Source organism: Drosophila pseudoobscura, chromosome 2 (assembly GCF_009870125.1).
Source record: "Drosophila pseudoobscura strain MV-25-SWS-2005 chromosome 2, UCI_Dpse_MV25, whole genome shotgun sequence".
NCBI classification, from domain to species: Eukaryota; Metazoa; Arthropoda; class Insecta; order Diptera; family Drosophilidae; genus Drosophila; species Drosophila pseudoobscura.
The window spans coordinates 10,430,839-10,443,047 of NC_046679.1; the positions used below are offsets into that span (position 1 = coordinate 10,430,839).

Genomic DNA, 12,209 nt, shown 5'->3' on the forward strand with positions numbered 1-12,209 from the left:
TGTTTGATTGATTGATTGAACTGCAAGAAATACAAAACAAAATGCAGAACACATGCGCATAGACGATGCGCGAGGACACATAAAAACAAGCAAGAGATAAATAAAATATACGAAACAAAATGGGAAAAGAGAAGAAAGGAACATAAAGTAATAAGAAAACTAACAAAAAGCAAACAACACTATAGTTTATACATAGTATTTATATGAATCGTGTGTATTGTATATGCATATGATATGCCGTCGTCTAATCCCTAATCCTAACACACACAAACACAAACACACACACACACACACACACATACCCATTACATATATATAATTTGGATACTTTATTTAGTTGTTTAAACATCAATGCGTAAAAACCGATATATATAACTATATTATGATTATGAGTAAATTAAATAATAGTTTTTAATAGTTTTTAAACAGAAGAACAATTGTCGAAGCTCTCTCAAGCGTTTTTATTGTCCATTTATGTGCAACCCTCGTTGGTTGTTGGTCTCTCGGGTGGTCGTGGGCGTCGTCATGGTAGCGACGTCCTTTCAAGGACCAAACAAATGTTTCTACACTTTTTGCATTACGGCATTAGTGGTTATCGCAGAGCCACTTCAACAACTTACGAGTACTTTTATCGAAAATGTCCGTGGATGACTCTTGGGTTTTTGATTCTTTGGTTTGCTTCCTCCATGGACCAGTTTGGAACGCACCCCTGCAGACCTTCATCGAGCAGAGATCCTTGGGTAAGACCAGCCGGACCTTGGGCCACGTCATCTCCTAACCTCCGTGCATCTCGACCTTGGTGCAGTCTTCGATCCCAATCTGCAGTTAGACGAGAACAATGAGGAAATCCTACAGATCCACGAGGAATACAAGAACTTGGTCGACTACATGCTGGGCAGCTTCATGGAGGAGATGCAAATATCACCGGAACAGTTCGAAATGGCCTGCCTGGAGGGCCGTCAGCAGGGCCAGGGCGAGAATCCCTTCCAGTTCCATCAGGTCCTGTTCCAGCAGGTAGGTCAACGGAATCGTCGTCCCATCGTCCGGTTAATGAACGATCTCTAGATATGGGCCGCCAATGATGTAAAAATCTTCATACGAATGATGACGCAACGCAACGTAGAGCTGCAGCTGCAGGCCTTGGATCTGATAGAGAAAAACCAATTGGCCCAAAACTCTCTGGAGGAGGCTGATAGCAACAGCGCCACGGGCTCGGATCAAGGGTGGGTTGGGGCAATGAATGTGAATAAATGTTCCCCGTCTCACGAATACCTATACCACAGCGATGCAGCCGCCGATGTGGATCAACTCATAGCCAAAACCGTGGCCGATGAGCTGGAGAGCCCAGAAGCAGCCTTGACCCCCGACCAGGAGGCTAGTCTTGATCTGGTCAATGATAAGTTTCAGCGCTTGAATCTGTTCTTCGAGCAGGAGGACAGGGTGGATCCCACCGATGTGACGTCGCGTCAGGAGTATCTGCGCCAGCAACGCGACAAAATCGTGGAGATCAAGAAGCAAGCGCGCGCCAAGCAGCTGCAGGAGACCATGGCCCGGGACAGTCCCCAGGGCGCCGAAGGCGCCCGTCCCAGTTCCGCCCAAGTGGCACAGCAGCTGCTCGAGAACGGCGGCAAGACCATGGAGCTCTCTGCGCCGCTAGACAGCGAGGAAAATTCAGCACTCCAGCTGCGCCGCACCCTGGCCAAGCGCCTGCGCAGTGAAGTTGTGGAGAATAACTAAGCGAATGAAAGGTTTACCTTTTTTTTTTTAACTAAAAACTTCTTTGCCTAAATGCGGAATGTTTTCCTTGTTATAAGGTACCTTGCACCGCTCCTTTCCTCCACTATTAATATCGGCTATATCGCTTGTCACCAAATAAATATTATACATCTATAAATTGGCTAAAAAAGTGGCAATCGCAATGCTATTTTTTCTGGCTATAACGCGATTGGATTCCCCCTTAGATATACCGAACTATGCTATAAAAACCCTAGGGATAACCACTCTCAATCCATTAACACAGATTAGATTTTGTTTTTTATTTTTAATTAAAAATTTTAAACCAGAATTTAACAGGGTGGTGCGCCGTGTGTTGCCAAACGCTGACTAGTTCAGTTGGTAGAGTAGATGGTAAATGCGGGATGCTTTCTATGTTATAAGGTACCTTCCTTGCGCGATCTCCGCCTCGTCCACACACAGGCAGACTTATAGCTTAAGTATGGATGTGTGTGGGCGTGGTGGAGCATTGGTAAAGTATCGGTTATGTTTGTCCCAAAAAAAAACATTATACCAGTGAAAATTGGCTGAAAAACTCAAATAAAAAGGTGTAGATTGCGATATCTTGCTTTATCTGGGTACGCGATCCCGCAGATACGACATTATCGATTCGGTGCCCTTCATCAGGATCTGATGGCGAGGCTGTCGAAATGGATTTCCCACCAGCTCCAAGTGCCTGCAAAAGGGTGGGGAAAGAAAAGCGAATCAAATGAAGATATATGTTTCCAGCGAATGTTCTTACGTTATGTTGGTCAGGGTACCCAATATTGGCGGTATGAAATCAATGTCGTTGTTGCGCAAATCCAATGTAGACAAACGCGGCATGCGCTGTAGCCCCGCGACATTCAATTCATTGATGTGATTATCGCTGGCAATGAGTATCTCCAGACCCTGCAAGTCGTACAAACCACTGGGAAGAAACGAAAAACTGAAAGCGAAACAGAGACCAAGACTTATGGGACGATGCAATTGAGCAAGGATCTCATTGTACCCACCGATTATTGGCTATGTTCAGTTCGCGTAGCGTGTTCAGGACACCAAACTCCTTGGGCAGGTCAGTCAACAGATTGTTGGATAAATTCAGTAACGTAATGCGCGTGAACTGTGAGATGAACTGCGGCACTTGGCCAATGCGGTTGTGGGCGAGGACCAGTTCCGTGACAATATTCTGCATGTGCTGCAAGCTGTACAGAAAAGAGGCGTTCGTTAAAGGCATATCCATAGGGACTACGTGGTGGCCTACCCGTCGGGGACGGTTCTTAGCTGATTCCGGGCAAAGTCCACTACATGCACGCCTTCTTTCTGGGCCAATTGAAAGACTTCCTCGGGCACATCGGTTATTTCCTCCAAATTGACGGCCAATGTTCGGGTATGACGTAGTTTGTATCTGCATAAAGGAAACCAAGCTCAAGTTATTCCCTCTGCGATACGTTTGGGCAAAAGAATATTATATATAAAACTCGGAACAGCGTGATACACTACACCCATCGCGGACAGACGACGCACTGTCCGTAGAATAGTTGCTGCTGTTGTTGATACATGGCTGAATAGCCATTGAATCGAAAGTTATGTTGCTGCTGTTGCATATATTGGCCAGAATAGTCAAATTTTTTCTCTGTTTCATAGTTCTCTTGATCGTATACGTGTTCCTGCCCCTGGCGACTGTACGGCGGGCAGTTGTGCGGCGGCTCGTAGACTCTGAAGCGCTCGGCTTGCGGTTGCATATGAGCCTGGGCCCGATATTGAAACTGATATTCGAAGTGCTTTTGCTGATGCTGTGGCTGATAGCTACTGCGGCGTGGATCAATGTGCTGGTCTGGCTTGGCTCAGGGTCTACTGTACATACCTGTCGGGATAGTTTGCGGCTGTGTCGTTGCCCGCTTGTCCGCCACATAGGCGGGCTCCCGCGCCACTATCGGATTCCCCCTCGTCCTTGCTCTTGGCCATGGAACGCTCCTGCAGAGTCCTCAGGATGCGCGAAGTTCCGCACTGGAGGATGTCACGTCTAATCGACTTGATGGGATTGCCCTCCACCTGCAGGCTAATCAAATGGGCCAGCGCCGCCAGGCTAACAGGCAGCGTGTCGATGCTATTGTTCGATACGTCCAAGCGGTTGAGATTCCGCAGCAGGCACAGCTCATCGGGCAGCTGTGTAATCTTATTGTCCCGGAGGTCGAGCACCTTCAGATGCGGCAAGTTCTCACACATACTTATGGGTATGTTCTACGTGGAGGTTTTACAGTGATTATCCGTTGGGAAAGAGTACTAGTAATTCGCCCTCCTCTTACCGATATATAATTGTTGCTGGCATGCAGCTCGGTCAGTGTCTCGTTTCCTTCGAAATCGCTCAGCTCCATGATGTCGTTATGTTGAATGTACAGGAATTGGAGCTTCCTTAGCAGGCCCATGTCCTCCGGCAAGCAGGTGAGGTCGTTCTGCATCAGGTCCAACCGTTGCAGCGCTTCGAGGGGGATCAACATTTAATAGACGGACGAGCACTGTTATTGAGGGGGGGGTGGCACACAACTTACAGCGCATGTTAACCAGATCAGGTGGGAGATCCTTAATGTGGTTATAGGGCAACAAGAGGGCTGTTAATCGCACCAGAAAACCAATACCGCCAGGCAAGGATTTTATGCTATTATGCCCGGCATCCTTTTGTTTAGAATTTTGGTTAACAAGCAGTTGGTATTTGTTATTAGAGGAGTCATTAGAGGGCGATTACAATGATTTTTAAATTAATAATACACCACAACCAGATTCAACGTGAGGGAGGTTCTACACTCACCAGAAACTCCAGCATGTGCAGATCACTGATATCCGGATTGAGTTCGCTGAACTCATTATAGCTGATATTCAGATGCCGCAGCTCCGGCAGGCTGTACAGCTCTCGCGGCAAATCGCTGAGCTTGTTGCGACTCACATTCAGGCGCATAAGCTTCTCCAGCTTACCGATCTCCGCCGGCAGAGCAACCAGGGCGTTGTCATGGAGCTAAAAGAAGAGGGTCAGGGTTAGGGCATGGGGATTCAGGATGCCAGCATTTGTACATACAATCAAGACTGTTAGCGACTGCAGATTCTCAATCTTTGGAGATATGTGCGATAAAGCGTTGGAGCTCAGATCTAAATTAGTCAATGGCACTTGGTTCCACCAGGCATCCTCATCCTTGATCGACAGCTGCTCTAGAGTGGCCGCCTTGCTCTCCGCATCGGCCTCGTTGATGTCGTAGAGACGCTCGGGCACTGAAACAGACAAATCATGGAATCAATTAGAGGGCTGTTGGTGGCATGGCGTACACTAATCTACAGGCATCTTCGCTGGGCTGCGGCGCTGGCTCATCCAGATCGAGTTCCAGCTCCAGCTCATCGTCGGGGTCCTCGCTCTCCAGCTCATCGCCCGAGGAGGCCATTTGAAATTCACGGATCTGGTAGTAGCTTCGTCGCCGCGGGTGCGGAGCACACATGCAGAACGAAGTGAGCTGCTTCTTTCGCGTTGGCTTGGAGGACGCAATTTTGATGGATGATTTTGACTTGGATAGATTGGGGCACATCCGAGAGCAGCCAGCACGCTGCGCAAACTAAACGATGACTGGCACACGTCTGGAACACCTTTATGATATGACTGCAGGCGCTGGCGCTACCTATTGAAGCGGCAAATGTTCTCGACTCCTTTTAGGGGCCGGCAAGGCCAAGTTCGAGATCGCGATCGTCTCACATGAACTGAAACCATAATGCACTGCTGTCGACGAGACCGGTGTACATCGATTGATGATTATACTGCTGCTCCATGGGTGGCTCCCCGGCGCGAGGCCTCACCTTTGACCTCCAGTTTTGCAATTTCTGCTGCGACACCACTGCATTCCTGCCTAACATTGAAGCTACACATGGGTGCACTGCACTGCATGGCATGGGGTTTACTTACCACTGGCCAATCCCTTGTTCGACAGATTCAGGGTGCCCGACTTGCGCGCCAGCTTCCACAGCTCCTGGGTTAATACTGTATCGTCTTCATGGGTTTTACGTTCGTGGAATACCGGCTGGAAAGAGTAGTTTGGCCGGGGAGATGGCCGTGGCGACGCAGCCATTTGATGGAATCGATTGGCCGAAGCCATTTGGCGCGGTCGTTGGGCACATCGTGGAATTCTGCTGGTGGATCCACTTCTATGGTCATTACTGGGCAAAGAGTCTTCGCTCATATCGTTGGGATTGCCGAAGAAAGTGAACCAGGAGCAGTCGTCAAAATCGTAGCCGCCGTTGGATGTCGAAGTATTACATTCCTTGGGCAAGTTGTTGAATGCGTACAAGGCGGCAGTGTCTTCCACGTTACTGTAGCTGGGCGGGCACAGGTAGAGGGAAAAGGTGTCAAACAGTCATTCAATTGCCCTCAAATTCTAATTATGTCGAATATTTTGCGTCGTTTGTTTTTATTTTTTACGACTCAGCTGTTCGATGCACCATTTGTGTGTTTTACAACACTGCTCTAGTGACTATTGAATTGTAACGGACAATGAAGATTCAAATTTGAATCGAGATATTCTGTTGTTTTAGATTAAAGTAATTGCAATAAACTAAATATCATCGCCATATATTCGGTTACGAAAGGGGGCAATGGCTACGCCTCAAATTTACCTCATTACGTTAAAAACTTCCAAATCTTAGAAGGTTTACATTGCAAAAGGCAGAATTTAATTGGAAACGAAATCCCTATTACATATAATAGATTCAAAAATGCAGGACACAGCTGCAGAAATTAAAATCAATTTAAGAAGCCCGATTCAGGGCAATGCTCGAGAAAGCTGCACCTGTTCTCCCCCAGCATATGATTCTAGATTATTCCGAATAGGCCGAGTAATTGATTTGATCATGAACTTAAATCTATGCATAATGTGTGTGTGCAGGCCGCAAGCCGCTTAAAGGCTTAGGGTTAAGTCGCTTAATTCGGTTGTACTTACTTCATCTTCTTGGGTTAGGTTTGCTTTGGTCTTGCTCCGCTGGGGCTTCCTCTGTGGGGAGATACGAGATACATTGTAGCAGCCAAGGTCAGCCACAGAAGTCAGTCAGTCAGTCTGTCAGTCAGTCGGTTCGTCAGGGGTGTGGTGTTGGATTTCCTAGCTGCTCTACGCCCGGTGCAAAATGTTGGTGTTTGCAGCCAATGCACACCTACGCCACTCGCCTCAAGCGAGTCCGACGAAGCGGCAAAAATGCTGAGCCCCGGCATTTGCCTTCCCCACTTGTATGTGGCATGGGCGGGGGTCTGGTGTAGCCAACAAACGACGCTAACTACATACGTCGACTGTCAATCAAAATTATGAATAACGCTGGCGCATGGCGTAGGGTCAGTTGCCTCCAATTGGTTGCCGCCACCCTCATAAGCCATCCCTGCGGCTACGCTGGGCGGCGACTAGGTGCGAGCACTTGGGAGCACTTGCCATTTGCCAGTTGTCATTTGGTTTTCAGTGCAAGCGGAACGGAACAGAACGGAACAGCACTCAGGTGGCCCACGTGGATTTGTGTGGTTTGGATTGAAATTGCATCAGCCGAGGACCGTTTACCTCTCACACTCACCCGGATATACTTCCGTTTGTGGCAATGGCGGCTGGGGTCTTCAAGAGCTTTATGCGGGATATCTTCGCGGTCAGTCGATTGGTCACTACGCGATATTCAAAATTAGTAACGAAAGAATTTTTTCAAATTTGGCAAAAGGATTCCGAAAAGTTACCTAAACAAGTGTTTGTCAGAATTTAAAATGATAGATTGATTTTACTTTCCACTGCCTGAGCTTGAGCTTGAGCTAATCAAAAAGACCTTCCTTGAGAACGCTCACAGCTGGTAAGGGGATATGTACTGTATGCATGGAATGTGGGAAAAGCGCCAGCCGACAGAATAATCCACATTAATCCACGGCAAAAATTCTTTTGGATTAGGGTACCCAATCATGGCAATCAATAGCTTCAACACCCCTCCTCCCACAGGTGAAATACGATGACAAGCAGCACGATCCCGAGGCGCAACGGCTGGATGGCAGTGGTCGGTATTATCCCAACTGCTCCTCGGATGTCTGGCTGCGCTCCTGCGAGCGGGAGATTGTGGATCCCCTTGAGGGCCACAGCAGCGGCCATATACCGAAGTGGCTCAACGGCAGCCTTCTGCGCAACGGTCCCGGCAGCTGGAAGGTGGGCGAAATGCGCTTTGGCCACCTCTTCGATTGCTCGGCGCTGCTGCATCGATTCGCCATACGGAATGGCCGTGTGACCTACCAGAGCCGCTTCGTGAACACGGAGACACTGCGCAAGAATCGGTCGGCTCAGAGGATTGTGGTCACGGAGTTTGGCACCGCAGCGGTGCCGGATCCCTGTCATTCGATCTTCGACAAGTTCGCGGCCATCTTCCGGCCGGATAATGGCACGGACAACTCGATGATCTCCATCTATCCGTTCGGCGACGAATACTACACCTTCACCGAGACACCCTTTATGCATCGGTAGCTACATATATCTTATCCACTTCTCTTGTAATTCTCTGAGACCATCCCAACTGCAGCATCAATTCCTGCACTCTGGCCACAGAGGGGCGGATCTGCATTAGCGACTATGTGGGCGTGGTCAATCACACCTCGCATCCGCATGTGCTGCCCAGCGGAACAGTCTACAACCTGGGCACAGCGATGACCAAGTCCGGTCCGGCCTATACGATCATCTGCTTCCCCAAGGGCCAGCACATGTTCGAGGATGCTCACGTGGTGGCCACGCTGCCATGCCGCTGGAAACTCCATCCGGGCTACATGCACACCTTCGGCCTGACCGAGAACTATTTCGTTATTGTGGAACAGCCGCTCTCCGTGTCCCTCACGGAGTATATCAAGGCCCAGTTGTCCAACCAGAATCTCTCCGCCTGTCTGAAGTGGTTCGAGGACAGGCCGACGCTCTTCCACCTGATCGAGCGTACCAGCGGGAAGCTGGTCCAGTCCTACGAGTCGGAGGCCTTCTTCTATCTGCACATCATTAACTGCTTCGAGCAAGATGGCCACGTGGTGGTGGATATTTGCAGCTACAAGAATCCCGAGATGATCAACTGCATGTACCTGGAGGCCATTGCCAACATGCAGACCAATCCTAACTACGCCACCCTCTTTCGCGGTCGCCCCCTGAGGTTTGTACTTCCCCTGGGAGCCAAAGTGCACGCTCATGACACGAAGTCCGGGTCCAGCAGACGGGGGCTCATAAAGTCCTTCTCCTTGGCGGGCTTGAGCACTGCGCAGCCCTTGAAAACAATGAAGCATTCCGCCTCCCAGTACGCGGATATTACCTATATGCCCACCAATGGCAAGAGAGAGGACTCTACCGAAGAGGCACCTCAGAGAGAGGTCAAGCGAGGCCGCTACGAGGTGGAGGACGGCATCAATCTGGTGACCCTAAAGAACAGTCGAGCGGAAGCCTACCAAGACCCGAGTGGCATATTCTTGCGTCCCGAAATGCTCTGCGACTGGGGCTGTGAGACGCCCCGGATCAACTATGACATCTACAACGGGAAGAACTATCGCTACTTCTATGCCATTAGCTCCGATGTGGATGCACCCAATCCTGGCACTGTGAGTATCGTATCCCATGTCATCCATGAAGAATCCTCACTCAATCCTCCGTTGCAGCTTCTTAAAGTGGACGTGTGGACGAAGACGAGTCTTAGTTGGTGCGAGGACAATGTCTACCCGAGCGAGCCCATCTTTGTGCCTTCGCCGCAGCCACAGAGCGAGGACGATGGCATCATCCTGGCATCAATGGTCTTGGGCGGTGGTCTCAACGATCACTATGTGGGTCTAATAGTGCTCTGTGCCAAGACGATGACAGAGCTGGGACGCTGCGACTTCCACACGAGCGGACCAGTGCCCAAGTGCCTGCACGGATGGTATGCACCGAGCGTGAACTAGGCCCAGAAGTACGCATGAATGTATCACTCTTAGTCTGAGTTTTGTGTATTAGATTAGAACTTTGGATTCAAGACATTGGCAATAAACTCGCGCCACTTCCGCTGAAAGATCCGATTGATCTTGCGCCGTTCGTCCGAGGTGAGCACCGCATACTTGATGGAGTTGAGAGCCAGCTGCTTGAGGAAGCGCAGATCCGCCTCGGCAGGGGCCATGGCCATGAAGGCATAGTAGAAGTCGTAGCTGAGGCCCTTGGCACCCCACATCCCGGGATCATCGGATGAGATCACAATGGGAAAGTTCTGGGCAATCAGGAAGCTGGCCGGATGATTGCGCAGATCCCAGACAAAGCCCAGCACCTGATTGGATATGGGATTCACTTCGATGGCAATGTCTCGCTTCTTGATCGTAGACCACAGCTGCGGATGCTTGGGCAGGGCAAACGCGTGTCCAATGCGCTTCGAGTCCAGCAGAATGGCATCCATCATGTTCCAGTCAGTGCGACCATGCCAATCTGTGGGCAAAAGTATTACTTAAAGGGATCGTATCCTCAGTATTCAAAGGCTCACTTGTCTCGCCCGCGTGGAAGAAGTAGTTTGCCGTGCTGGGCAGGTCGGACAACTCGTTCACGTATTTGTTGAGCGGATCACCCGTGTCCTCCTGTCCAATCAAATCGAATCCTATCACAAAATTCGGTTTTGCGTGGCTGCAAGAGAGCCAGAGTTAGGTTTTTATCAGATATGCCTCTGGGTTTCTTCGACTTACTGCAGCTGCTTGAAGGTTGTGATGCGTCTGCTCATCTCCTCCTCGGTGGCCCGATTCCGCTTGGCATAGATCACCTTGAGGCCGACAAAGTCGTGATGCTTCGCCTTGAACTCCTCCACGATGCGTTCCAATTCGTTGGCCACCTCCAGTGTGCTCAGGGTGCGATTGTTGTCGTCGTACAGCTGGAAAAAAGGGCATACAGCTTATATAATTGTCAGTATACTGAAGAATACTCACAGGCGACAGGGAGGCTCGGACCTCCGCGTAGATGATGTTGTCCTCGCAGAGCTCCTCCAGCAGTCGTTTGTGGAAGGCGCAGTAGGAGGGTCTGTACTTATAGAGCCGATCGACAGTCGTAAAGATATTCTCAAAGCGTTCCCAGATCTTTTTACGTTGGGACAAGAGAGCTGGGGATTGAAGGAGAGAATGTATCGATTTAAAGCTTGAAAGGGAGGGATGGGTGTGGGGCACTCCACCTTCTGGCTTCTGGCGGTGCATGTTTATGTGCTTCTCGAGCTGCCGCTCGTACTTTCCGCGATCCTCAGCGTTGATGCGCTCCGTGCATACATTCTGCACCTCGCTGTGGCAGCCGCTCTGGTCGTAGGTGAAGATGAGCAGCCCGTCCACATTGCGGCACGTGTACAGATTGTTGGTGGTGGTCAGGTTGCCGATCACCCACTTGGAGGTGACCATGCCCGTGTTGTGGCCGTGCAGGAAGGCGCCCTTCGGCATCTTCTGTATGAATCGGAACACCTCGCTCTGTCGCACGTACTGCCTGCCCTGGAAGAAATGCATGGCCGGGGGATACTTCTCCGGCGTCTTAATGCCCTCGGCAATCTCTGCACGCTTGGCGTTCATCAGTATGCTGTTGGCTTTCTCCTCGTCCGAAGTGAGCCAGATGTTGCCACCCAGCGAGGCCAGACGCTCCGCCTCCATGATCTGCTCCCTCAGAGTCTCGTAAGCTGCGAAATCCAATACGGGTCCCCTCAATATTAGGTATATCGCTTCTGATTGTTGATGTTGTTGAACCGACAATCGGACGGAACTTACGTAAGTCCGCGGCATGCAGTCCCCCCAGAAGAGGCGGCACCAGGCACAGCAGCAGTCCCAGCAGCATCGCTTCCCAGTTCCCAGTTCCCAGTTCACAAAAATATACGCCGTATTTGTACTTAATAGATGCTCGTCGCTCGGCGTTTGCCAGCCAACTGATAAAGCCCCTGCTGGCTGACCCATATCATTTGTCGCACTGTTTTTTGTGCAATTTCCACACTCTCCACAATATATATTCTGTTCATGATCTTGTTCGCTTTGGTGCTTTGCAGCTTTCCAGCTGCAGTTCAATGTCACTCCGATGGGATACTACAGGCTGCAAAATGTTTGGAACGTTCTTTCCCGCCTGGCACTGGCCCTGGCCTGGCGTGGGGGAATTTGCACATAGATTTCATGACCGCATCATCACCATCACACCCATACCCTACCCCACCTACAACAAGAGGCTGGATCTCTAAGGTTCTGTAACTCTCACGTAAGTCTCAATCATTGCACAATAAATTCCATTAAAATGTAAGCCCTGAGCGTGTAGGGCATCTCTGGGATCGCATATGCCCTCTGGCTATGCTTTATCAGCAGTGCTTTGTTTTTCTCTGCAAGCACATTGAGTGTATGGTAATTTTTTTGCGTACTGTTTACTTGCCCAATTTGTTATGTTGATTCACTAAAATGATGCTTGACATTGACTATGAGAGGGGGT

The 12,209-nt window shown here is 49.8% G+C and overlaps 4 protein-coding genes across 10 annotated transcripts; 2 read left to right on the forward strand and 2 right to left on the reverse strand.

The window, feature by feature from the left end:
* Window positions 1-549: 549 nt before the first annotated feature.
* On the forward strand, window positions 550-2,279 carry LOC4801295 (cilia- and flagella-associated protein 36). The gene is made up of 4 exons (XM_001358378.4): window positions 550-740; window positions 806-1,014; window positions 1,066-1,223; window positions 1,284-2,279. Exons 1-4 carry the CDS (start codon window positions 638-640, stop codon window positions 1,735-1,737), a joined length of 924 nt encoding a protein of 307 aa, XP_001358415.3. The 5' UTR covers window positions 550-637; the 3' UTR covers window positions 1,738-2,279.
* f-cup (leucine rich repeat containing flyers-cup) lies at window positions 2,147-7,479 on the reverse strand. 7 transcript variants are annotated; one of them, XM_033378780.1, is made up of 13 exons: window positions 7,339-7,479; window positions 6,726-6,776; window positions 5,696-6,105; window positions 4,826-5,016; window positions 4,562-4,765; window positions 4,305-4,428; window positions 4,062-4,234; window positions 3,620-3,996; window positions 3,256-3,561; window positions 3,017-3,160; window positions 2,769-2,957; window positions 2,516-2,701; window positions 2,147-2,449 (listed from the first exon to the last, which is right to left on the reverse strand). In XM_033378780.1, the coding sequence occupies exons 2-13, from the start codon at window positions 6,728-6,730 to the stop codon at window positions 2,344-2,346; spliced, it is 2,415 nt and encodes an 804-aa protein (XP_033234671.1). In that variant the 5' UTR covers window positions 6,731-6,776; window positions 7,339-7,479; the 3' UTR covers window positions 2,147-2,343. The 7 variants fall into 7 exon arrangements, with proteins under 7 accessions (XP_033234671.1, XP_015037137.2, XP_033234676.1 ...); XM_015181651.2 differs by having other exon boundaries at window positions 3,256-3,564; XM_033378785.1 differs by lacking the exon at window positions 3,256-3,561.
* On the forward strand, window positions 7,268-9,804 carry ninaB (neither inactivation nor afterpotential B). The gene is made up of 4 exons (XM_001358379.4): window positions 7,268-7,407; window positions 7,746-8,254; window positions 8,314-9,361; window positions 9,419-9,804. Exons 1-4 carry the CDS (start codon window positions 7,363-7,365, stop codon window positions 9,695-9,697), a joined length of 1,881 nt encoding a protein of 626 aa, XP_001358416.3. The 5' UTR covers window positions 7,268-7,362; the 3' UTR covers window positions 9,698-9,804.
* Adgf-D (Adenosine deaminase-related growth factor D) lies at window positions 9,719-11,670 on the reverse strand. The gene is made up of 6 exons (XM_001358380.4): window positions 11,510-11,670; window positions 10,936-11,421; window positions 10,697-10,866; window positions 10,460-10,641; window positions 10,264-10,400; window positions 9,719-10,208 (listed from the first exon to the last, which is right to left on the reverse strand). The coding sequence occupies exons 1-6, from the start codon at window positions 11,574-11,576 to the stop codon at window positions 9,751-9,753; spliced, it is 1,500 nt and encodes a 499-aa protein (XP_001358417.3). The 5' UTR covers window positions 11,577-11,670; the 3' UTR covers window positions 9,719-9,750.
* Between the last annotated feature and the right edge of the window lie 539 nt (window positions 11,671-12,209).

Excerpts from the sequence above, each read along its gene's own strand:
- LOC4801295 (XM_001358378.4), top strand. The coding sequence starts at position 638 with ATGTCCGTGGATGACTCTTGGGTTTTTGATTCTTTGGTTTGCTTCCTC. Across the intron at positions 741-805 it reads CATCGAGCAGAGATCCTTGG|TCTTCGATCCCAATCTGCAG; the intron begins GTAAGACCAGCC and ends ACCTTGGTGCAG. Across the intron at positions 1,015-1,065 it reads ATCAGGTCCTGTTCCAGCAG|ATATGGGCCGCCAATGATGT; the intron begins GTAGGTCAACGG and ends AACGATCTCTAG.
- ninaB (XM_001358379.4), top strand. The coding sequence starts at position 7,363 with ATGGCGGCTGGGGTCTTCAAGAGCTTTATGCGGGATATCTTCGCG. Across the intron at positions 7,408-7,745 it reads TTATGCGGGATATCTTCGCG|GTGAAATACGATGACAAGCA; the intron begins GTCAGTCGATTG and ends CTCCTCCCACAG. Across the intron at positions 8,255-8,313 it reads GAGACACCCTTTATGCATCG|CATCAATTCCTGCACTCTGG; the intron begins GTAGCTACATAT and ends TCCCAACTGCAG.
- f-cup (XM_015181651.2), bottom strand. Across the intron at positions 3,565-3,619 it reads GCCGCAAACTATCCCGACAG|TAGCTATCAGCCACAGCATC; the intron begins GTATGTACAGTA and ends TCCACGCCGCAG. Across the intron at positions 2,450-2,515 it reads GGTACCCTGACCAACATAAC|GCACTTGGAGCTGGTGGGAA; the intron begins GTAAGAACATTC and ends ACCCTTTTGCAG.
- Adgf-D (XM_001358380.4), bottom strand. The coding sequence starts at position 11,576 with ATGCTGCTGGGACTGCTGCTGTGCCTGGTGCCGCCTCTTCTGGGGGGA. Across the intron at positions 11,422-11,509 it reads ACTGCATGCCGCGGACTTAC|CTTACGAGACTCTGAGGGAG; the intron begins GTAAGTTCCGTC and ends TGGATTTCGCAG. Across the intron at positions 10,401-10,459 it reads ACAACCTTCAAGCAGCTGCA|CCACGCAAAACCGAATTTTG; the intron begins GTAAGTCGAAGA and ends GCTCTCTTGCAG.